The following is a 26,412-nucleotide window of genomic DNA, read 5'->3' on the forward strand; positions in this document are numbered from 1 at the left end:
GGAGTAGCAATACTCATATCAGGTAAAACAGACTTTAAAATAAAGAATGTTACAAGAGACAAGGAAGGACACTACATAATGATCAAGGGATCAATCCAAGAAGAAGATATAACAATTATAAATATATATGCACCCAACATAGGAGCACCTCAATACATAAGGCAACTGCTAACAGCTATAAAAGAGGAAAGCGACAGTAAAACAATAACAGTGGCAGACTTTAACACCGCACTTACACCAATGGACAGATCATCCAAATAGAAAATTAATAAGGAAACAGAAGCTTTAAATGACACAACAGACCAGATAGATTTAATTGATATTTATAGGACATTCCATCCAAAAACAGATTACACTTTCATCTCAAGTGCGCATGGAACATTCTCCAGGATAGATCACATCTTGGGTCACAAATCAAGCCTCAGTAAATTTAAGAAAATTGAAATCATATCAAGCATCTTTTCTGACCACAACGCTATGAGATCAGAAATCAATTACAGGGGAAAAAAAAACCGTAAAAAACACAAAAACATGAAGGCTAAACAATACGTTACTAAATAACCACGAGATCACTGAAGAAATCAAAAAATACCTAGAGACAAATGACAATGAAAACACGATGATCCAAAACCTATGGGATGCAGCAAAAGTAGTTCTAAGAGGGAAGTTTATAGCTATACAAGTCTACCTCAAGAAACAAGAAAAATCTCAAGTAAACAATCTAACCTTACACCTAAAGGGGCTAGAGAAAGAAGAACAAACAAAACCCAAAGTTAGCAGAAGGAAAGAAATCATCAAGATCAGAGCAGAAATAAATGAAATACAAACAAAGAAAACAATAGCAAAGATCAATAAAACTAAAAGCTGGTTCTTTGAGAAGATAAACAAAATCAATAAAGATAAACTCCTCAAATCAATAAAATTAGAAATGAAAAAGGAGAAGTTACAACAGACACCACAGAAAAACAAAGCATCCTAAGAGACTACTACAAGCAACTCTATGCCAATAAAATGGACAACCTGGAAGAAATGGACAAATTCTTAGAAAGGTATAACCTTCCAAGACTGAACCAGGAAGAAACAGAAAATATGAACAGACCAATCACAAGTAATGAAATTGAAACTGTGATTAAAAATCTTCCAACAAACAAAAGTGCAGGACCAGATGGCTTCACAGGTGAATTCTATCAAACATTTAGAGACGAGCTACCACGCATCCTTCTCAAACGCTTCCAAAAAATTGCAGAGGAAAGAACACTCCCAAACTCATTCTATGAGGCCACCATCACCCTGATACCAAAACCAGACAAAGACACTACACAAAAAGAAAATTACAGACCAATATCACTGATGAATACAGATGCAAAAATCCACAACAAAATACTAGCAAACAGAATCCAACAACACATTAAAAGGGTTATACACCATGATCAAGTGGGATTTATCCCAGGGATGCAAGGATTCTTCAATATATGCAAATCAATCAATGTGATACACCATATTAACAAACTGAAGAATAAAAACCATATGATCATCTCCATAGATGCAGAAAAAGCTTTTGACAAAATTCAACACCCATTTATGATAAAAACTCTCTAGAAAGTGGGCATAGAGGGAAACTACCTCAACATAATAAAGTCCATATACGACAAACCCACAGCAAACATCATTCTCAATGGTGAAAAACTCAAAGCATTTCCTCTAAGGTCAGGAACGAGACAAGGATATCCACTCTCACCACTATTATCCAACATAGTTTTGGAAGTCCTAGCCACGGCAATCAGAGAAGAAAAAGAAATAAAAGGAATACAAATTGGAAAAGAAGAAGTAAAACTGTCATTGTTTGCAGATGACATGATACTATACATAGAGAATCCTAAAAATGCCACCAGAAAACTACTAGAGCTAATCAATGAATTTGGTGAAGTTGCAGGATACAAAATTAATGCACAGAAATCTCTTGCATTCCTATACACTAATGATGAAAAATCTGAAAGAGAAATTAAGGAAACACTCCTATTTACCATTGCAACAAAAAAGAATAAAATACCTAGGAATAAACCTACCTAGGGAGACAAAAGGCTTGTATGCAGAAAACTATACGACACTGATGAAAGAAATTAAGGATGATACCAACAGATGGAGAGATATACCATGTTCTTGGACTGGAAGAATCAATATTGTGAAAATGACTACACTACCCAAAGCAATCTACAGATTCAGTGCAATCCCTACCAAACTACCAATGGCATTTTTTACAGAACTAGAACAAAAAAAATCTTAAAATATGTATGGAGACACAAAAGACCCCGAATAGTCAAAGCAGTCTTGAGGGAAAAAAACGGAGCTGGAGGAATGAGACGCCCTGACTACAGACTATACTACAAAGTTACAGTAATCAAGACAATATAGTACTGGCACAAAAACAGAAATATAGGTCAATGGAACAAGACAGAAAGCCCAGAGATAAACCCACACAACTATGGTCAACAAATCTATGACAAAGGAGGCAAGGATATACAATGGAGAAAAGACAGTCTCTTCAGTAAGTGGTGCTGGGAAAACTGGACAGCTACATGTAAAAGAATGAAATTAGAACACTCCCTAACACCATACACAAAATTAAACTCAAAATGGATTAGAGACCTAAGTGTAAGACCAGACACTATAAAACTCTTAGAGGAGAACATAGGAAGAACACTCTTTGACATAAATCACAGCAAGATCTTTTTTGATCCACCTCCTAGAGTAATGGAAATAAAAACAAAAATAAACAAATGGGACCTAATGAAACTTCAAAGCTTTTGCACAGCAAAGGAAACCATAAACAAGATGAAAAGACAACCCTCAGAATGGGAGAAAATATTTGCAAACGAATCAATGGACAAAGGATTAATCTCCAAAATATATAAATAGCTCAATATTAAACAGTTCAATATTAAAAAAACAAACAACCTAATCAAAAAATGGGCAGAAGACCTAAATAGACATTTCTCCAAATAAGACATACAGATGGCCAAGAAGCACATGAAAAGATGCTCAACATCACTCATTATTAGAGAAATGCAAATCAAAACCACAATGAGGTATCACCTCACACCAGTCAGAATGGGCATCAGCAGAAAATCTACAAACAACAAATGCTGGAGAGGGTGTGGAGAAAAGGGAACCCTCTTGCACTGTTGATGGGAATGTAAATTGATATAGCCACTATGGAGAACAATATGGAGGTTCCTTAAAAAACTAAAAGTAGAACTACCATATGACCCAGCAATCCCACTATTGGGCATATACTCAGAGAAAACCATAATTCAAAAAGACACATGCACCCCAATGTTCATTGCAGCACTATTTACAACAGCCAGGTCATAGAAGCAACCTCAATGTCCACTGACAGATGAATGGATAAAGAAGATGTGGTACATATATACAATGGAATATTACTCAGCCATAAAAAGGAACGAAACTGGGTCATTTGTAGAGACGTCGGTGGACCTAGAGACTGTCATACAGAGTGAAGTAAGTCGGACAGAGAAAAACAAATATTGCATATTAACGCATATATGTGGAACCTAGAATAATGGTACAGATGAACCGGTTTGCAGGGCAGAAATTGAGACACAGATGTAGAGAACAAACGTATGGACACCAAGGGGGGAAAGCCGTGGAGGGGTGGGGGTGGTGGTGTGATGAATTGTGCGATTGGGATTGACATGTGTACACTGATGTGTATAAAATGGATGACTAATAAGAACCTGCTGTATAAAAAAATAAATAAAATTCAAAAATTAAAAGAAAAACACTCAAGAGGAAAGAATTTTCAATGAATATTAGTTCTTTAAAAAACTAGATATGATACAATAATCAGTTTAGGGTTTGTTCAAATTTGAGAGCTTTAATTGGCCTGTGGGTGGGTTGGATGTGCTGTTAAATATTGTGCATAATTAGGGATGTGTGTATAAACAAGATATTTCAGCATAAATTGAATTATTCTATCAGGTAATATGTAACACTATCTAACCTTATGCAAACTACTGGTCTCCTTTCTTTCTGTGAATACTGTCATACAAAAAAAAAAAATGCCTCAGTACTGAGATGCAAGCAAAGTTGACATTTTGCATAATCTGTGTCCCTGCCTGCCTTTTAATATTAACTTGCTTTTTTTCTTCTCCTAACATGATATAAGAAGATGCTAGTAGACTAAAAGAAAAGGAGAGGGAAAATAATATTTTATGAGGATTTCAAATCTTATTTTAAACCAATGATGAAAAATAATGTACATGAGTTGTGGTTCACAAATTGATTAAGAATAATGGTGTAGCCATGATAATACGTCACATGATCATTTAACATGGCCCTCAACAAACTGACCATGAACTTAATCATTTACTATAACTGTAGTCAGTCAAATAGAAACTCAGCCAAAACAAGTCTGTCTGATTATAGTCATAGTAGGAATAAGCTTTTATACCTTTTACCTTGCGGATTACTTATTTTCTCTAACACATCCAAATAAATCATACACATGAACAATTCAACTGTAAATAATATACTGGAAAATCTTTAACCAGTAACTCTAAAAGTCAATACTAGCTTATATATGAAACATAATAAGCAATAATTCAAAGTCTTCTTGGTTACTGAAATTCTCTGAGAAAAGAAATTTCACTACTCAGTTGCTAACGAGTAATTGAAAAGTGGTGAATTGGAAGGGCTTTGAGCTGTTGGAAAAGTTTGTGGTTTTCCCTATTTTTCACAAGTGTTTCCCCATAACCAGTAAGGGTCAACGTGGCCAAGAATGATTCTTCAGTGCCCACCTGAAATAGTTCCCTAAAATTAAAAAGCAATGCTGGGCACTTTTAGTATCTCAGAATATAGTTCATCAAAGCTTCATTAAAGCTTGTAATTTTACAGATTGAGAAACTAAGGCTGAAAAAGATAGGGAGACTTATCCAAAGTTACAAGATGGTGGCAGAGCATGACCCAGCACTGAAAACCTCGCAGGAGGTTCATGTGACTCTGGGTCAACTGCAGGGCCACCTCTTTGCCTTTATCACCATGGCCTCTCCGTCTGGCCCAGGCTCAGCACAACAGAAACCAGAATCTTCTTAAATTATGATTCTCTGGGACTTCCCTGGTGGTCCAGTGGCTAAGACTCCATGCTCCCAATGCAGGGGGCCTGGGTTCAATCCCTGGTCAGGGAACTAGATCCCACATGCCACAACTAAGAGTCCACATACTGCAACTAAAGATCCTGTGTGCCACAACTAAGACCTGACCCCGCACAGCCAAATAATAAATAAATAAATGTTTAAAAAAAACCCCAGGGACTTCCCTGGTGGCGCACTGGATAAGAATCCGCCTGCCAATGCAGGGGACACGGGTTCGACCCCCGGTCTGGGAAGATCCCACATGCTGCGGAGCAACTAAGCCCCGTACACCACCACTACTGAGCGTGCGCTCTAGAGCTCACGAGCCACAACTACTGAAGCCCACGTGCCTAGAGCCCGTGCTCCACAACAAGAGAAGCCACTGCAATGAGAAGCCCGCGCACCGCAACGAAGAGTAGCCCCCCTCGCTGCACCTAGAGAAGGCCCGCGCGCAGCAACAAAGACCCAACAGAGCCAAAAATAAATAAATAAATTTATAAAAAAAAAACAAAAACAAAACCCCAAAACACTATGATTCTCAACAACCTCAAAGTTAGCGCTGTGACTCCTAACATATTACTTATAATGTCATTAGCAGAAACTCTCACTTGGTACATGTGTTACAGCTAAAAAAGAATATCAAAACCACTTGTGATTAAATAAAATTTACGAAAACAGTATTAAGCAAACTTTTATTTTCTGATGTAAATTGTCTGATTTAAAGAAAAAGGAATGCATTCTTTCATCATCATCAAGAGAACATCTGACATCAATTAACTCTCATCTACTTTAAAGTGAAGAATTAAACACAAAATTACCTTTGAAGGTTTCAAGTTCCTTCCTGTAGGAAAAAAAAGATATAAATTTATTAATCTATTCCCCATGGAAACTGCTCTTAGATTATAAAATTTTAAGTACTTCAAATGCCCAGAGTGGTATTTCTAGATGCTCACATGTCAATTATACTTCAGTGAAATTACCAGTACAATTAGCCTAAAGCTACTATTTTCAGTTTTTCTGCTATTACCCTATTGATGGCTCAAAAAAGTTCTACCAAAATTTAAACTGTTAAAACACTGAAACACTTATAAGAAGACATAGAGCATTTTAATGCCAGCTAGGAACCATCTAGTATATATAAGAATCAGTTTATAAAAGCACTTAACAATTTTCCCTCCACTGATAAATATTAAACAACAGATTTTTAAAATCTTTAATTAAAAATCATCTGGAATAGGATCAGTGTTTTCCCCTTTTAAATGAAAGGGGAGAGCATATATCAAAGGATTGAAGTCCATAGATCATCCTGACACAAAAGGGCCAAGCCTCCAGGAAATCCTCTGGTTTGTAATTTTGGCAGCGTCAATTAGCGATGCTGAAACACAAAGTTTCCTGGGGAAATGTAAAGCCAGGGAAAATAGATGATCATATAACAAAACATTTTTTTAAAAATAAATCTATTCATTCATTCATTCATTCATTCATTTATTTATGGCTGTGTTGGGTCTTCGTTGCTGTGCATGAGCTTTCTCTAGCTGTGGCGAGCGGGGGCTACTCTTCGTTGTGGTGTGCAGGCTTCTCACTGCAGTGGCTTCTCTTGTTACACAGCATGGGCTCTAAGCACGCGGGCTTCAGTAGTTGTGGCACACGGGCTCAGTAGTTGTGGTTCGCGGGCTCTAGAGCGCAGGCTCAGTAGTTGTGGCGCATGGGCTTAGTTGCTCCACGGCATGTGGGAACTTCCCGGACTAGGGCTTGAACCCGTGTCCCCTGCATTGGCAGGTGGATTCTAAACCACTGTGCCACCAGGGAAGTCCCCATAATACAAAACATTTTTGACAAAGAAGTCAAAAGCAAGTTTTTTTCAGGTTTTCCTTCATAATTCTGTAATTATAATTTTCTCATTATCAGTACTAATAATTTTGAGGAGGCAAATTCATTTAGTAAAGGTTTGTTATCGCACTCAAAATATGAGACGTTCATCTTTTATTTGCATGTACGTTTTACTAAAAATCTAGAGCTATTTTTGATTCTCAAATCAGTATTCCACATTGCTAATTACAATACCTCTCATGTTCCAAAACAGTTGACTACAATGAACAGCTGGCTGGTGGAACCGGCAAGCTGCCACTGAAAAGCCAATATTCTTGTAACAGCCAAGGGAAGGTTCTTAAATCAGATGGTCATCTCACCCCTCTTTTTTTTCTAAAAATACCAACTCATGATAATATTGCCCCAGCACCAGAGTTCATTAACTAAGAAAAAAGAATGTTATTTTCAATCCTATCATTAAAAAAAAAAAAAAAAAGTGCAATTGTTTCCCTTGAGCCAATAGCCCAGCTTCATTCTTAAAAGACTAGGTACAAAGTAAACATGCCTAAAACCTACTTTATACTCCAATAATGGGATGAAAGCCAAAAAAGGCCTAGCGGAAAGGCAACATCTATCGTAAGAGAATATCCTGAAGAGATACCTTCAATCTACTTCTTACTGATGCCCTCGTGTGAGCAATCCCCTAAGGCCACCAAGGGGTGGACAAGATGACGAAACACTCACTTCAATATTTTAAGAAGTAATTCTTTTCTCTCTGATAACAGTCTTTAGATAGTGTCTGCCTTCCTTCTTTTAGAACATGCAGCAGTAAACAAAATTTCAAAAAAGCACCTCCTGTTTTAAAAAGGTGAAACTTGGAGTAATGATTTCAGACATTGTTTTTCCCTTACTCTCGCCCTGAATACTAAAAACCATAAAGCGAAGAATCCAGTGTCTACTTTATTAATGAGTCATTGCCCAATTGAGGGACGCTTTCATGTGGAGTTACCATGCCCACCTTCCAACCTTCTGGCTGCCTCACCAAAGCAATGGGAAGCTGCTGTGAGAAGAGGGAAGGCCAGCAGGGCGCTCTCCCTAGACACCTCTGTTTACAGACTGTCATGGCCCACGGCAGTTCATGAAACCTCCTTTCAGAAAGTAAGCCACTCCTGTACCCAATTCCTAAAAAAGAAGACTGGCTGAGGTAGTGGTGGTACAGATAACGGTGGTTTAAGGTAAAAATCAGTACTACGGAACTTTTAAAGAACTGATAAAGGAAATCAGTAGCACCGGAAGCCTTGAAGTGTTGTAATTTTTAGGGCAAACTCCACAATGTCAGAGGTAACAGCATCTGGAAATACAGAAGATATAAGAGAAGGGAGGGAAAGGCACATCAAGCAGAGGTAACGGTGAAAGTGAAGCCCTGGAGGCTGAACGTTGCGCGTTATCTTTAGGAAAGAACAAATAATTCAGAACAGCAGGCTGAATGAAGAGAAAGTAGTGGGAGATGAGGTTAAAGAGGTAGAGGATTCTGAGTGCCAGGCTAAAAGGATTTGGTTTTATTTTTAGCAGCAGAATAACTTGAGCAAATCTGTGCTTTGGGAAGAACATTCTAGCTGTGATGCATAGATGTACTAACAAGGGGGAGAATAGAGCAGGGAGCACTCAGGAAACTATTAGAAGAGTTTGAAGAAGAGCTAATTAGTGACTGGAAAGGGCAACATAAGTGGCAATGGCAATGAAGAGAGGGAGTCCAATTTGAAAAACGCCACGGAGAAGACTCAACAGACCATGGCAACTGATGACATGGGCACAAGTACATAACCATGAGAGTTCTAGTCTGGATCACTGGAAGGAAAGGGAATTCGTTAACAGAAAACTTAGGAAGAGGAGCAGATTTTGGAGGGCAGTGCATGAGTTCAGTTTGGAACTTACTGAAATAATCTGGAAGGTAGGAAACCTAAGGCTGGCGATGCTGAAAGACATGACTCCCCTCCCCTGTAACCCGCTCAGGGATTCAGCTCCCCCACTGCCTGTTCAGTCCTGAACCTACTCCAGCTTGGCTTCCAGACCCCACCACTGCACAGTGAGGGTCACCAGCAATCACCAAGCTGCCGAAGGCAATGCTCACTCTCAGTTTTCATCCGAATCCCTCAGCAGAATTTGATTCCTTGAGAAAGTTTTCCTCTAGTTTTTCTCCTTCTCCCTCAGCTCCTTCTGCTACTTCTCTACCCTTTCCAGACGACCACTAGATGCTGGAGCTCCGCCAGCCTGGTCCTGGGCCCTCTGCGTAACTTACATTCTCTCACAAGGCAATTCATTCAGCTATGCAGCCTTAAATACCATCCACATACTGACTTCCTGATTTATACTTCCTGTCTTGATCTCTTCTTTGAGCTCCAGACGCAAATGCAACTGCCTATTTGAGAGCTCTGCTCAAAGTGGAGCAGGCTTCCCAACAATACCTGCAAGAGAGCCTGTTCGGGCTTCCCTGGTGGCGCAGTGGTTAAGAATCCATCTGCCAATGCAGGGGACACAGGTTCGAGCCCTGGCCTGGGAAGATCCCACATGCCGCAGAGCAACTAAGCCCATGCGCCACAACTACTGAGCCTGTGCTCTAGAGCCCGTGAGCCACAACTACTGAGCCCGCGTGCCACAACTACTGAAGCCCGTGCGCCTACAGCCCGTGCACCGCAACAAGAGAAGCCACCACAATGAGAAGCCTGCACACTGCAACGAAGACTAGCCCTCGCTCGCCTCAACTAGAGAAAGCCCACGCACAGCAACAAAGATCCAATTGCAGCCAAAAATAAATAAAATAAATAAATTAAAAAAAAAAAAAAGAGCCTGTTCTTCCTTCAGTCTCCCTCATCTCAACTCATGCCATTACCAAGTTCCTCAAGCTTTGGTTTATCCATCTCCCTCCTTCGCCACATCTAATCCATCAATATATCCTATTAATTCTATCTCAAAACATATCCTGAATCCATCCATTTCTCCCCATCGTCACAACTGTCATGATGATAAATATCGTGCCTTGGGTAAATATTCATTTTCTCATACTGAATGTAATCTTTGATCATTCATTCAACAAAAAATGTACTGAGCCTTAGACACTAGGAATAACGTCAGGAATAGCAGTAGGAATAATGCTCAGGTTGGGTTATACACGTTCCATAACCTCAAGGAACTTTAGGGAGAAGAGACAGAAGTAAAGCAACAGTTAGAAACCGATGTCATAGATTAGTGCTCTGATAATGCCAGCCATGCTGAGGATTTTCTAGGAATACAGAGGAGGGAGCAACTCGCACACTGTGGGTTGCTGGGAAAGGCTTCCTGGAGGAGCCGGGATTGAACTGAGTTTTGAGGGAAAGTATAACTGATGATGACAGGTAACATGATTGAAAACATGGCAGATGCTTCACTCTTGACCATTATTACGTCATACTCGCAGCTAACCAAATGAAAAAGCATAGGTGACCAGGAGTTCTAAGTTCTGGCTACTCTCCAAACTCTTATCCAAGTTCACCTTTTCCATGATGATATCCTTCACACTCAAATGGCAATCTCCCCTTACCTCAACTCCTATAGCACTCAGGTCCATTAGTTTTATAACACCTGGCGCAGCCTTGTAATGCAGTGATCTCCATGCAGGTATCATCTCTACAATTACACTGCAGAGATCCTGAAGTGCAGAGATCATGTCTCATCCGCCCTGATCACACATGTGCACAGAGTCAGACACAACAGACACTCAGCAAGTCATGATTATCAAGTACTGTGGCTGCAGAATGACTAAGAATAGCTGCTTCTTCAAAGAAGCCTTTGCTATGACTAGGGAGGATTTTATTCTTTATAAAAAAGTTTGACCACATAGTCTCTCATCTGATAACAATGTGTTTGCCTCTTGCAATTTCAAAAATCTGAGTCTCTTCTTTTTCAAAGTTTAATAATATTTTCAGAAGATCAAATAAGTAGAAAGAATTGAAATGCCTTCCTTTAGATTTTACCATATTTTAAATTTTACTCAATTCAGCAAAGGCCATCACAAAATTTAGCATAACAAACCCTGAAACTAAAACATTCACCAAATAACACCAGACTCAAAAATCTGATATTTCCAAAGGGCGAAACTGCTATTTAATCATTTTCTCTACAGGGGTTGAGTTATGAGGGCAGGAAAAAAAAAAAAAGCATCACATTAATAAATAAATCTATGGAGTGTTGCAAGAAGTATATTAAATCTGTATATGTATAGAAATCAACTAAATCAGACTCACAGATGCAAACTTAATAGATTGGATCCACTGGATAAATGTCTCCATAAATACAATCATCTCACAGATGGAAGCACACTTTCTCTAAACACTAAACTGCTTCCCCAGGACAAATCCATGATAAAAACCTAACACAATGATTCTCTATGGCAAAATACCACATTCAAAATGTGAAGTGCAAAATCAACTCTCACATTTTTCTTCATATTTGAAAATGTTTAGGGGAAATTGTTTTTAAAGTATGATCAGCAATACTTTTTGTATTGAACACAGTAGAAGAGCGTCCCTTTGTTATGGCTGATGGATAGGAAAGTTCATAGGAAAGATCTTACAAGACCTCTTTCACAAAAGACCGGCTACTATTCACTATTACCCAATCTTTTGTTTCTTAGCGTTCCACAGTCGTGAAAATGTGTACCCTTATGCACCTGGTGAGTTTGTGGTTAAGAGGGTAGAAAGTGGATGAAGGTGGGGCTGGGGGAGAGCGGGCCTACCTGCTTGAGGTAATTTGCACAAAACTGTATCTTAGAAGTCCCTGCTGTCATTTGTTCCTTACACAGGTACTGTGGAGGGACATGTGTTATAGAACAAGATATTTTTAATACGTAGAATGGGAGGTGGCAACAACCAAGAACAGAACCCAAGAGAATAACAGAACTAAAGCATCTACAATGGCAACTAGATACTAACCTACAGTAGAGAAGAAAATTTAGGATATGAGTGTTATAGAAGTAAAAAAAAGGACAGTTTCAAGAGGTCAGGTAAATGAGGACTGATTTGTCAACGGGCTTAGTTACCTAAAGACCTAAGAAGAAAAATACAGGTTAAATATTTAAAGTGCATCATGGATTTGGTCTCTATGAACGTCTTAATATGACACAACCTGTATACGATCTTTCTCTAGAACAATATTTTAACTTCAGTGTGCCATGCATCTTGCCCATTCACAAGCAACCTGTTAGAATGATCTACCTTGTTGGCTATTAGATATTTTTGTATTTCTACAAATACTCCTCAGCTTTGTTCTGGGATATAGTTAATTTACTTGGAAACAGTTTGATCTTTTTGATGCTTGTTTTTATGATTAGTTAAGCAGGTCTGGAACAGGGCTCAGTCAAGGGCTAACTGTACCCCTGCTGAAGGATACGCTCCTGAGTGCTCTACCTGGTGCCCCAGGAATTCTAAGCTTCTTCAGTCTGGCTGCTGGGCTCAGGCACAGTGTGAGGATGTGAGCACCGGGCACTGTTAACTGACCCTTTTGGATGATATTTTCCTCCTGCCTCAGGTGGTTTCCTCACATGAATTATCGGTCCTCTGCTGAATATTCAGGGGAGCTTTCTGCAGATTTTCGGTATCCTCTCTCCCTGGCACCGTGTCCTGTGAACTCTGGCTGCCTTGGGTTCCCAGGCGCTCAGCTGTTCTTCAGTTCAGAGAGTCTGCCAGGCTCTACCTGGGCCCCCTCCCTGCACTTAGCCTGGAAACTCTCAAGGCAGAACGCTGGGGAAACCACAGGGCTTGTCTCACCTGTTTCCTATCGATCAAGGATCACTTCTCTTCTTTGCCCAATGTCTTCCAAAGTGTTATTTCATTTATATTGTCTGTTTTTTGGCTGCATCAGGTGGGAGAGTAAGTCTGGTCCCTGTTATTCCAGCTTGGGAGGATCCTTTCTGAAAAAGCACTGCCTGAAGGAAAGCTCTCCTGATCTACTTTCCATTCAGCATCCAAATGGATCTCCATGCAAAACCTCGGGAGCTAGTTATTGCCTTTCTGCCTATCTCTGTTGGACCTTCTTCTCTGTTGTTCACCTTGGAGAATGCCACTGGTTTCTTCTGTTCTATTCTCAGCAAAGCCAGGCCTGTGGCAAGTCTCCCAGGCACACCATCCTCAACACTCTGAAATGGAAGAACAGGTCAGGCCCGTGGCCCACAGCCTGTCTAGTGGACAGTCAGTTCTTGAAGCTCAGGAGTTTGGTGGGTTATTCTCTAGAACATAAGCTGGTCAAATACTACTAAAGATAACATGTCAAATAAATCTGTTATGCTTTGCTTTAAAGATTTTCTAAACTTAGTCTACAGTCCACATTAACATAAAAATAAAACACAAACACAAAGAAGAGCATAGTTCCTTAGCATTAGCTGTAATACATAAAGCAAAAGGAATAATGACTTTCTCAAAATATGCCTGGGCACTGAATCTTATCAACAGAAGCAGTGCCCCCCCACTCACAGGAGTTTCTAAGAGATGACAATTAAGTTTCAAAGTCTAAATGAATCAGTGAAAAATGCTTCTAGAGTTTAGTATGCCCCAAAGTAGATTTCAAGTCCAGTGGAAGACGGTGTTAAAATTATGAGTCATTTATAATTAAGCTGAAATACTAAAATCACACTGTTCTTCAAGATGTAGCTATTTTCAGAGAAATTCTGATGGTATGCTGCATACTGTAGGGGAAAACAAAGGATCCAAAAGTCTGGAAGTAAGAAATATTTTAATTAAATCACTCACATATGACTTTAACTAAATTATTATGAAAGAATCTCAATAGTCATTCTAAGGAATATTATGGTGGTACTGAAACGATTACAAATTTAGAAGGCTCAATTTCTTTTTAGCTCTACTTCTTCATTCTTCTAAACGTACCTGTTGCTCCCCTGCTTGGAAGGCTGTCATCCTCCGTCCCCGTGTGGCTGCCTCCTGACACAAGTCTCAGCTCTCACGTGTCCTCCAGGAAGGGCCTTCCCTGCTCACCCCAGCGAAGCAACCCTCCCCACCTCTATAACGTTATTCTGTTTTATTTTCTTCAGTATAATTGTCTGAAATTACCCTTTTTTAAAATCATGTACAGGGGCTTCCCTGGCGGTCCAGCGGCTAGGACTCTGCACTCCCAATGCGGGGGGGGCCCAGGTTCGATCCCTGGTCGGGGAACTAGATCCCGCGTGCCGCAACTAAGACCCGGCACAGCCAAACAACCAAACAAGTAAGTAAGTTAAAAATAAATAAAATCATGTACACATTTATCATCTATTTCTCCCCACACCCATGACTACAAATGCTAGCTGACTCCCGAATCTCAAAAGTCCATTTCTCTAACTGCTAGCTAGACAATGTAAATGGTCTTAGGTTCTTTATTTTGGCTCATATATTCAATATTAACGCTTCTTACTTGATGAAAAATGTATTTCCTATTGGTTAAGAAAACCTATGCAAGGCATCTAGGAGTTACACTTGTATGGCTAACTCATCTTCTGAACCATATGACAACCTAACTACTGGTACCAGTACTTGTCTCTGCCTACAGCCATATTTCATCCACTATACCATGTTTTACTACTGATCAAGGCGGTGTCTATTCCTGTCCATAAAAGCTATCAGTAATAGCAATATCACTTTATGCGCAGAAGAGTTATTAGAAAAGCTATTTATGGGTATCTTCCCCCTACAATTATACAGTTGCTTATATGTCACTTTCATTAGATAACCAGCTAAAGTAGGATGTCCTTTTTCAATGCAGAAACACCTAGGTTAAACCATCTATTCAAATGTTTTTCAAGGGTAGATACACCCCTAGGAGTGTTCTAAAGCTCTATGTTTCCCGCTGCCCACACTGAGAATCTGCCATAGTAAGCCACATTACTGTTGGGATGGGTCACATCCCTCCTTTCACAGGAGGCAGGAATTTATTCTGTGCCGGGAATGCCTATCAAATATATGACAAAATATCGTATATCCGTTCTCAACTACAGATGCACTGATATCAACATCTGGGACGGATTCCACTTATTCCAATGCAACAGTCAAAAAAAAGAAGACCCTGGCCTTGATGCTGCCCCTAAGCAGTAACATAATTTCATGTAACTCAATCTCCTCCCCAGCTCCAACAATCGCTGCCTGCCCACTCCCCAGGCTCTGATGGGAGCAGAATGAGAAAGTGCATCGGAGCCTATCGTAGACACGATTAGCAGTGGAGGTGTGTGAGAAATTATCCTTCATTCCCCCACTCTCTCCATCCCCATCTAGTTGTCTGACTCAGATTTTCTGGAAAGCTACAGAGTGGGGGGACACTGTAATACACACACACACACACACACACACATATCCAACCTTTGTATTACACATTATCTTCTTCAGAGCAAGAAAAGAAAAATCATTAGTTTAGTTTGTAGGGCCCCTTGTTAAAGAGGAAAGAGGCTTATTTTTAAGAAACTCTTCCCTTGTGGACCACATAATAAAATGTTTAATTTGGGGGCCTTTTAAAGTTTTTCAAATGGTGTAATATAGGATATCAAGTCACAGAATTTTAATATGTATTAGAGATGAATTGGTTCTGTAAGCAAGTAAGTTGTGAAATGCTGAGTCAAATTTCTCTACTATAGGAATTCTCAGAACCCTTAATAAACTGACATGTACTACAAAGTTCCATGAGGCAAATACAGGGTAAAGTGTTTCTGGAACTTATTTGATCATGGAATGCCAGTGGCTATCTTCTCAGTCCACTGTTCCTGTAAAACACTTCAGGGAATGTTGTAGCTAATAAAAAATTTCTAAATTCAATTTTTATGTTTATCAAAATAGTACATGTACATTCCTTAAGTCAAATAGTACCCACAAGGATTTATGATGAAGCAGATTAGTTCCTCGGCTCAGTTCTCCCCACCTTTCTGTCCTGCTTTTCGCATGCAGCTACATTCAACTCTTCTAGAGATTTCTTCCGGTATTTACCTCCATTATTTCTACATAATATGCCAATGCATATATTTATTCATTTTTTTCCATTTATTGACATTAGCCTTCATAATATTCCCAGTTTTGATAACCTCTAGATTGAATAAAAGTAAGAAGCTTAAAATGTAAATAAGACATCTCTGAATAGTAAATATTCTACATAATTTATTATTGGAAAGATATTTTTTGATCTACATTTGACTGAATAAAACTACTTCATTCTCAATGTTGTCAACTCAAATTATTTACACTACAACTGATTGTTAATCAGCCATATATGAGTGTGTGGTGTGTGTGTGTGTATTAACTAAACAAATTGATTCCAAAAGGTTTCTTTGAAGAAGATAGTTCATCCTTTTATATGCTGAATAAAATAGGTTAAGAATTTCAGGAAGACCATGCATATACAGTCAACTAATATTTGACAAGGGAGCCAAGAATACTCACTCAATGGAGAAAAAACAGTCTCTTCGAGAAATGGTGCTTGGAAAATTGAATATTCAGGTGTAAAGACCCCTATCTTACACCACTCACAAAAATGAGCTCAAAATGGATTAAAGACTTAAATATAAGACCCAAAACAATAAAACTACTAGAAGAAAACAGTGAAAAAAAGCTCCTTATTATGGGTCTTGGCAATGATTTTTTTGGATATGATACACCTAAAGCACAACCAACAAAACAACAAATAAACAAGTGGGACGACATCAAACTAAAAAGCTTCTGCACAGAAAAAGAAATGACAAACAAAATGAAAAGACAACCTATGGAATGGGAAAAAATATCTGCCCATCATAAATCTGATAAGGGATGAAGGTGAACTGGATGAAAGTGGTCAAAAGGCACAAACTTCCAGTTAGAAGATAAATAAGTACTAGGGATGTAATGTACAACATGACGATGACAGTTAACACTGCTGTGTGGTATAAATGAAAGTTGTTAGGAGAGTAGATCCTAAGAGTTCTCATCATAAGGAAATCCCCCCCACCCGTTTTTTGTATCTAAATGAGATGATGGATGTTGACTAAACTTTTTGTGGTACTCAATTTACAATGTATGTAAGTCAAGTCATGATGTCGTACACCTTAAACTTATACAGTGCTGCATATAAATTACATCTCAACAAAACTGGGAAAAAGAGTTTCGGAAAGATTACAGTTTATATTGATAAACAGAATTAAGCAATGTTTCATAGTCAGTACTTCCACTATGTGTATTTAGAAAGGCAAGTTAACTAGAACTGAGAATCACCAACGATTCTGTAAGCTAAATGGACCAGCTTTTATTTGGTCCTTTAAACAAAACTCTCTCTTATCTTCCATAACCCTGCAGGAAAGTATATCATTATCTCTATTTTACAGATAAGAAAGGCAAAGATAGGTCATTTGCAAAAGGTCATATGGGTAGAAAGTGCCAGAGAAGAAAATCAAGCTTAGGTTTTCAAGGACTTTTCACAATAACCAAAACAAATCATATTACTGTTAACAATTGTGAATTAAATCAGTACTTATCATTTCAGGATAAAAATATGATTTCAAGCTAAGTCACAAGTCTAATGTCTTATTAGACAATCAGATGCAAAATACTTTGGCATTTATTAATAAATATTTATTTTATGAAGATGCTAGGAGTAACCATTAACAAATATCTACATATATAATTTTTTTCAAAGTCTTGGAAAGTCCATCAAAGTACTAGTTAATTTAAATTTCCCACCTTTGGTATTTCTCACTGAAACTGTTAGGTTTAAAACCTGTTATGACATCTTACATTAATCTCATGCAGTCCTTGAGAAATAAAGTAAATTTTATAATTTTTTAAAATTTGGCCTATCAGAACATGAAAAATTTACCATTATTTTACCTATAGATTTCAAGCTACTGATTATAAACTGGTAGTCATCAACTGGCACACTATTTTTTCCTACATATTTCAGAGTAACAGGTGCTATCAACAAATCTGTTTATCATATATAAATTTACTAAAATTATATAATTTTTTAAGAAGTCTTTCAAATGCTAGTCAAGAAAAGCTTAACAACAGGATAAAATAGAAAGGAAAGTCAACAGCTTGCCCAAGAGCAAAGAATTAGTAGAAGCCAGGACTTGGGTCTTCCGACTAATGACAGTGCTCTTTCTACTACACAATTCCTCTAAATACCTCTAAAATGATATTTCAATTATGTGAAACATGCTAAGACTTGTCCAGTACACTTTGGCTTTTACTCAGATTAAAGGTGAGGCTGTTTTCCAAACACGAAGTTGATTTTCATTTTGTAACATATAAATTATAATGTACTAATTATATCTAATAAATCTAAGTCACTGGGTGAGAGTGAAGAAAAGAATGACAAATAAAATTTCATACTTCCAAATCTTATTACCCATTTCCAGTTCAGGTTAGTCCAATGAAAATAATCACCGTAATAACTACTACTGACAGAGCACACACTGCATCTGATAATGACCATCTCACTGAACCCTCACAACAACTCTAGGAAACCGGTACAATATTATCCTCACTATAAGCTACACATGTTGAGGCTAAGAGATTCAATAACTTGCTGAAGGTCTAATAGCCAACATGTGACAAAGCTTAGCCCCTTTCCACAGCCTGAGCTTAGGTTCCTTTTCCTCCTGCTCTAAATAAAAGAGAAGAAAAGGGGAAAAAGCAGCGCAGGATCTGCCACTTGGAGAAAATAAGGTCGGGGGTTCTACTTGATTGGGAAACTCTGCCCATTGCACTGCTCCCCTCCACCATCTATCTCAGCCTTAGCTTTCCAGAACTCATCTCCAATAAAACAGCAACAGATAGTGGTACCAAAAAAAAAAAAAAAATCATGTTTTGGAAAGCTTATTAAAGAGATTTACCTGACACCTTTGTCTTTTATCAGTCCAAACTTATAAAGAGTAGCATGTAAAGTACTATGGAAAACTTTGAGACTGAAAATGAATATCGTGGCCAGTTTTTCAAACTCACCTCTTATTTTTCTTGTAATTTTCCAGGTGTTGGGACTGCATATGTTTGTATCTTTCTAATTCACACTGTCCACATAAATCCTCCAGATTCAGCAGGTGGTTTTCTACCTCCTCAAAACTAGCCTCTAAATGAGCTGAAAGTATATAAGGTCAAAAGAAGAAACAAACGTCAAAAATCAGAATCCTTGATCAAGGGGAAAAGAAAAAGTGTCCAAAAGTTAAAAGTCTGAACTGTTGAGATTGTTCTGCATTTATCTAATATTTTTATTAAACTTTCTTGAAGCAAAATAAAATGCACTAACATTAAAACATACTTCAAATTATCTTTTTTGAGTATATTTTTCTATCTCGAACGTTTTTAAAACAGAACTTTCCAGAATACTTTAAATACTTTATCAACACATCGTAAATCAACTATACTTCAATTTAAAAATACTTTATTAACCAGGATGAGGAAACAGAGTATCCTGATTAACCTAATGTATGATATCCTAATGACCCCACATACCCCACACGAACTGGCAATTTTCATATGCGAGTATAGCAAAGTATAACTAACACATGACACCAAACACAATTTAGTATCTGAGATTCCTAGTTACTTCAGCGTCTGTCTGGCCGTGCACGCGACACGTATAAACCTCCAAGGCGCTGCGCAGACGTACAAACACCCAGGAAGCAGCGCTCACTGTCCAGGGGTCTTTCAACAACTCAGCTTTGTCTCTAGGCCGCAGAGCTTTGCAGCTTCATTGGAACGTGGAGATAATCTGTGTCAAATCCTTCATTTAAAAGATTCAAGCCAAAGCCTGCAGAAATTATTTCAGAGCTCTGCCCAAGGTCACCTAGCTAGTGAAGAGCAGTCAGGAATCAAAACTGAGTGCCTCTTACACAAAATGATTTCCAGTTGATAGATGCGTAAGTAAACCAAGACTTCATAGTCATAGGGGTGAGGACTGGTTGTTTTCTGAGACAACAGAAAAGTTTCAGAGGTCAAAGGTTTTAGAACTCAAACAGCATCAGGGCCATTTACCGAACACTCACCGCATGTGCCAGACACTGGGGTACAAAGATGAAAAAGATAGTCCGTGCGCTCAAAGAGCTTAAAGTAGAGGGCAGGCATATTTCAGTGAAAACACTGCCTGACAGAGCTTGGCTTGAAGTGCTGTGAAAACTCAAAGGAGAGGCATCTAACAGAGATGAGGGAGACTGAGACTCAGCAAGAAATGTGACTCCCACGTCTGGAAGTCACAGCCGTCGGGAGGAAGGGGCCTCGAGGAAGGAGCAAGCTGGCTGTGCAGCTTTCCAGCCTTGGTTTCATTCAGATAGCTACGATACAAGGATGGTGTGTCTAATCCCTTCCCTTATCCACGAGATTGTCACGTCACTTTCTAAATTAGCTTCTGTAGCACCTACATTAGGCCCAAATTCCCTAAATTTCAACGTGTAGTTTCAGGTTTATTAAGATACATATTTTGTCTGTATTTAATTGATCTGTTTGATCTGGAGATCTATTAAATCCAGAAGCATTCACATTTTCTAATATCCTAAATTTTAACTCTACTAAATATCTATGCTTATAAAAACTCCCACTTCTATTTGGTAGAGTCTAGGGCTTAAAGACGTGGATTTTGGGGGAAAATAAAATTTTACTGAAAAGTTAAAATGTGATGACAAGTAGTTTAGCATTCCTCTTCAAAGACATTTTAGGTAATGATTTTTATCATATTGATCTATCACTGTAGATCATGGCAAGTCTGGAAAAGACTGATAATGCAGTTCATAACGGTTTTGAATCTATCTACAGGGGTAACATACAACAGCTAATATATGTGACTATGGAAAGCCTAACCAGAAACAGTGTGCAAAATCTAAGTTTTAATCAATGAAAAATTATATCTAAGATTTTAATAATGTCATAAATGGTACATAGGGAGTTTATGTGGTGGGAAAGAGGCAAAATGATGCTATTATGTTAGTTGCTATTTAGATTATTTTTTGTTATTGTATTAAATGGAAAAATGACTAGCAGCCTCAGCCTGGGAGCTAGTGTTACTGGCCCTGAAGAAGCAATGTTCAGCTCATTCTAACTAGTCTGACAGGGTCTTTAAAGACGATCATAGCTAATAGGATTATTTAAAGGCTATTTCACTTTGATAAGTGATAAGAACTAGAATAATTACATTTAATATGGAATCCATTCAGCTCTAAGCTACTTGGTTCCTTTAGCATCACGCATGCTATCCTTAGCATACAGGGGGCTGGATAACGGTGAGGCTTTGATATGTAGGCCAACAGCGTCATGTTCCCGTGCTGAATGGCAAACCGAGATTTAAAATGCTCGGGAGAGTCAGTGGTCACTTTATGGCTGCTGCCAAACTCCTATTTATGTTCTCCCCTTTAAAAGTGGTGGCCAGGGACCCCCACTCGCTGGCCACAGCCTACTTTTCCAACCTCACTACCACTCTCCTTCAGGACTGCTCATCACTCCGAGGAGGGTCCTGTGTGTTCCTGCCCCCTTGCCTCTGCCTCTCCTGAGAGGTCTCCGCTTGCCTCCCTGCCCTGCATCTCCCTGGCAGGTTCAAGTCAGAGCCCGCCCTGCTTCCAGCCCGCAGGGCTCTCTCCCCTCTTCTGTGCTTCCACAGACCTGTGAACCCTGCCCAGGACTTACACTCTGACATTCTACCGCAAGTTGTGCACTCTTACCTCTCTCAGGCATCTGTGAATGTCTTAAGCGTAAAGACTACATCTTTGCATCTTTGTATCCCCTAATACCTAGTCTGCTGAATTCAATTAAAAAGGATTTCTGGAGACAGAATGATTCTATTACTCTACAACATAAAATAATAACCAAGAAAGCAAATCTATGATTCATGTTCATCTAATTTAAATATTAGGAGGTTATCCTAAATTTTGTAAACAAGTAAGTTAAACACGGGCAGAGAACTATGAAAACATTAAACAAGATGGTACTTTGTTATTAGTGTATCAAATCAGGCCCCATTACCAGTGAGTTAAAGCAGAAGAAGCAATGGAACTTTTCCATTTTAACTCTTAACAGGCTTGAAGTCAGTAATAAAATACAGAAGAATTGTATTGATGAACATAAATCTTCTTCCCTTTTTATATTAAAAACTTTTTAAAAACCTCTTTAAATAATAATTATAAGCATATATATGGTATGTATTCTGAATATTTTATATTGAATTTAAACAGGCAGAAATTTAATCTCCCCATCACACCCTACTCATCTCCTGTTAGGAAACGAGTTGCAGATATGAGTCAATCTGGTAACCAGACTTAGAATGCACGTACATAAAACACTAGCAGGCCTCCGTGGACACAAATGTACCTTTTTATAAGAAATTCCAGCCTCACCATTTTGCTCGCTATAACAACAGCATATGTCTCATTTAGTGATCAGTGGAAAAGATGGGTGGAATTTTATTGGGAAAAGCCATTTGGGAGAGCCTGACAGCTGTGCGGGAAAGAACGTCACAAATCTTTGGGAGGAGACCATCCCAGAGGAAGAGCCATTCTGCTTGGAATTTTCCTTTGTGCCATTTGTTTCGAATACATATTATCTGTAGTGTAACCACTGACATATGAAGAATGGAACAGCACGTTAAAATTCGTAATTTCACACTTAAATGAGTATTTTCTAGCAAAAATAATTAGCCTCAAGGAACAAAGAAATCTTTGACTGCAAACCCATAGGTCACAGAGGCTGGGTACCAAAGGACCACAAGAGTCTTCAACAAATACTTTCATTACTCTGTGTGATAAGGTAATGATGGTATGATAATAAGGAACTTTAAGAAATGCATTAAAAGCCATCATGGAACAAATGAGATCTGTGTAGTATATACTAAAAGGTGTTGAAAGAGAGTTAATGAGTCTCTTGAAGGGTCTAATCTCAGAACGTAACCTGGACAATAAGATAATGTATTTCATGAAACCCTAAAAACTGTGACAGTCTCTCTGCTAGATGCACTCTCAAATTCTGTACAGAGAAAGCAAAACAGGTCAGATCAAAAGAAAGATGAAAGCTCAGTATAAGGCTGTCATTCTCTTACAGCACTTTGTTATCTAAGAATTAACAGAATCATCTGTTCTAGACAAAGGTAACAGTCTTTTTAAGTAGGTCATACAAAATAAACTAAGCAATAGAGATAACTCAGAAAAGCCCTTGACATTTTAGACTTCAATATAGGAATAGGATTAGACTACCCTCTAGTGGAAGTTCAAGAGAATTCAATAAATACTTTTCAAACATTTTACCAGTTTTATGATAAAATGCACAGAATAAGAAAGTGTACAGGATGTGGAGGACAACATTCCCTTTTATCCTTACATACTGTCTTTCAATGTACAGAATACTACATTGTTGTTCTCACCACATTTCATGCTATGGTTTTACATTCTATGCAGGACAAGCTAAATTACATAACATCCATCCAAACCCTTCTGTCAAAGACAATGGATTTATAAACTTGCAAAGGCCAGAGAGACTCCCAGTAGAACGTCAGCATCCTGGTGGCAGTTGCCCGGTCTTGTTCACTGCTGTATCCCCAGAGCCTACAAACGGCACATGGCACTCAGCAGATGCCTAATACACCAGGCACTGTGCTGAGTGCTTTACACCCATCACCTCCTTCAACCCTCCAACTACCCTATGAGGCAGGTACTCTCACCCTCAATCCTGCGAGCAAACTAAAGCTTAGAGAAGTTATGAAACCCGCACGGGGTCTCACAGTTAGGAAGCTGTGGAACTGAGATCCAAATCCAGATCGGAGAGTCAGTCCAACAGCCCTTATTTTCCAATTCCCAGCATACCTTTATCATTTCTTTTTTAAATGATAAGCCTTACCCGTAATTATCTATTACACAGGCTTTTGTAAGCTGGATGGATCACACCCCATTAAAAAAAACATGAGTGGATTATCTGTTCTTACTTAATTCCTGAGGGAGCATGTAATCAGGAGTCATATTTATTAAGCCATAGGACAACACAGCTAAAAGCATCATCAAAGGTTCAAATTGTTCACATCATATTAATCCCTTATTTTTTAATAAGGGGAGACCCTTTAGAGAGCAAGGCAAGACTCAAAGAGTTAAGTAGGCTGGGAAACGGAGGGACTGACTGGATATGGTATTAGATTTGACAATGAAAGGGTAAAAAGTTCAAAGAAGCTACAAGAATCCTAACATATAGGTCAGTTACCATTTTCTTCTAAGTTATTTTTATTTTTTATTATTGCTTGACTAAACCTTGTAATAGTATATCAAGGTATTTAGGTGATGACAAGGAGTCTTTGGAAGCTACCCAAAAATAAAGGAATCCACAGTTTATGAGCAAGCATTTAAAACCAAATGATTCGCATACCTAAGAATGATCCATAAACTCATTAAGATGAATTCGCAAAATACATTAATGATACAGATATATATTTATACAACCTACCAGATTTGGCTTCAAAATATTTTCCTGAGACAAAGGCAACAAAAGCAAAAATAAACAAATGGGCCTATATCAAATTAAAAAGCATTTGTACAGCAAAGGAAACCCTCAACAAAATGAAAAGGCAACCTCCTAAATGGGAGAAGATATTGCAAATGATATATCTGATAAAGGGTTAATATCCAAAATATATAAAGACCTCACACAACTCAATATCAAAACCAAAAACAATCTGATTAAAAAATAGGCAGATGACCTGAATAAACATTTTTCCAAGGAAGCCATACAGATGGCCAACAGATACATGAAGAGATGCTCAACACTGCTAATCATCAGGAAAATGCGAATCAAAACCACAATATCACCTCACACCTGTCGGAATAGCTATTACCAAAAAGACAGTTAACGAGTGTTGGTGACGATGTGGAAAAAAGGGAGCCCTGGTGCACTGTTGATGGGAATGTAAGTTGGTGCAGCCACTACGGAAAACAGTATGGATTCCTCAAAAAAGTAAAAAGAGAAATACCGTATGATCCAGCAATTCTACTCCTTGGTATTTATCCAAAGACAATGAAAACACCAGTTAGGAAAGATACATGCACCCCATGTTCACTACAGCTTTAGAAAAATAGCCAAGATATGGAGGCAACCTAAGTGTCCATCAACTGATGAATGGAAAAAGATGATATATAGATAAACGCAATGGAGTATTACTCAGCCATAAAAAATAATGAAATCTTGCTATTTGCAACAACATGGATAGACATGGGGGGGTATTATGTTACGTGAAATAAGTCAGACAGAAAAATACCATATGATTTCACCTACATATGGAATCTAAAAAACAAAACGAATAAACAAAACAGAAAAAGACTCACAGATACAGAGAACAAACTGGTGGTTGCCAGAGGGGAGGGCAGTTGGGTAGCTGGATGAAATAGGTGAAGGGGATTAAGAGGTACAAATGTCCAGTTATAAAATAAGTTAGTCATGGGGATGTAATGCACAGCAAAAGGAATAAGTCAATAATACTGTAATAACTGTATTGTGGCAGATGGTTACTACACTTACAATGGTGATCAATTCATAATGTATATAAATGTTGAATCACTATGTTGTACACCTGAAACTAATATGTCAACTACACTTCAATGAAAAAAAAGAATCAAATTATTTGGAAGTGACCGTCTAGAATAGTACTACAGAGAAACCTTTAGCTTTAATTTGCCTTTAGTGGTCAATGTTCTCAGATTAGTAAAGAGAGAAAATTCAAGTGAGCATTTGGGAAGCCTGCCCCATTCATTTAAGAAGCCAAAATGAAGTTTCTAAAGAAGATGGTATTATGTCACTAAGTATCATTTTTTCAGGATATAAGAATCCTAATTGAGAATGAAAATACAGTATATTCTACCTTAAGAAAAACTTATATATACTGCATGTCCTAAGCAGAACTAACTATGAAAATAATTAGAATTGTGGCAAAATGCATTTAATCAGAAGAGTAGTATCAAACAAATAACATTTATAAACAGAATTTACTCTCAGCTGGAAAGAAAAGGGGGGATGGTATCAGAGGTGAATATCTCTGCAAAGAAATACATAACCAATGAAAAGCAAGTGACTCAGAGAGATACAGGAAGAGAAGCTAAAAAGAAAGTGGCTAAAAGGAATATTCCAAATATCTTGGAGGCTTTTTCCATCAGTTAGTTATCAAAGCCTTGAGAAGAATCATTCCTATACTTGCAAGAGGGAAATAATGTAGAGGGCCTTCCTCCTAAGACCCGGGATCTCTTTTCCACACCCTGCCTTCAGAAATAACAGAACCCTAAGGCCAGGGTTTCAAGAATGCAATTCATGAGGCCTACTGACAGCTGCCACCCTAACTGCCTCATCCCTCATCATCGTGACTGGGATCCTGGATTCACACCTTATTAACTGTGTGACCCTGAGCAAGTCACAACCTCTCCAAGGCTAACTTTCCTAAGCTGTAAAGTGGGATAATAAAAGCTACTTCTGCAGGG

At 38.4% G+C, this 26,412-nt stretch overlaps 1 protein-coding gene across 2 annotated transcripts in view; it reads right to left on the reverse strand.

Annotated features, from left to right (window-relative positions):
* The window catches only part of DTNBP1 (dystrobrevin binding protein 1), a 120,753-nt gene that overhangs the window by 60,065 nt on the left and 34,276 nt on the right, over positions 1-26,412 (reverse strand). Inside the window, exons 6-7 of one of the 2 annotated variants that reach the window (XM_082415247.1) lie at positions 18,935-19,067; positions 5,969-5,991 (exon numbers count right to left, since the gene is read on the reverse strand). The exons of the other annotated variant lie outside the window; for it this stretch is intronic. Of the exons in view, the coding sequence (XP_082271373.1) occupies positions 5,969-5,991; positions 18,935-19,067 (156 nt within the window). The remainder of the gene's footprint in view (positions 1-5,968; positions 5,992-18,934; positions 19,068-26,412) is intronic. 2 annotated transcript variants of the gene reach the window in all.

The sequence above is a fragment of the Balaenoptera physalus genome (assembly GCF_965194825.1).
Source record: "Balaenoptera physalus genome assembly, chromosome: 11".
Lineage (NCBI taxonomy): Eukaryota > Metazoa > Chordata > Mammalia > Artiodactyla > Balaenopteridae > Balaenoptera > Balaenoptera physalus.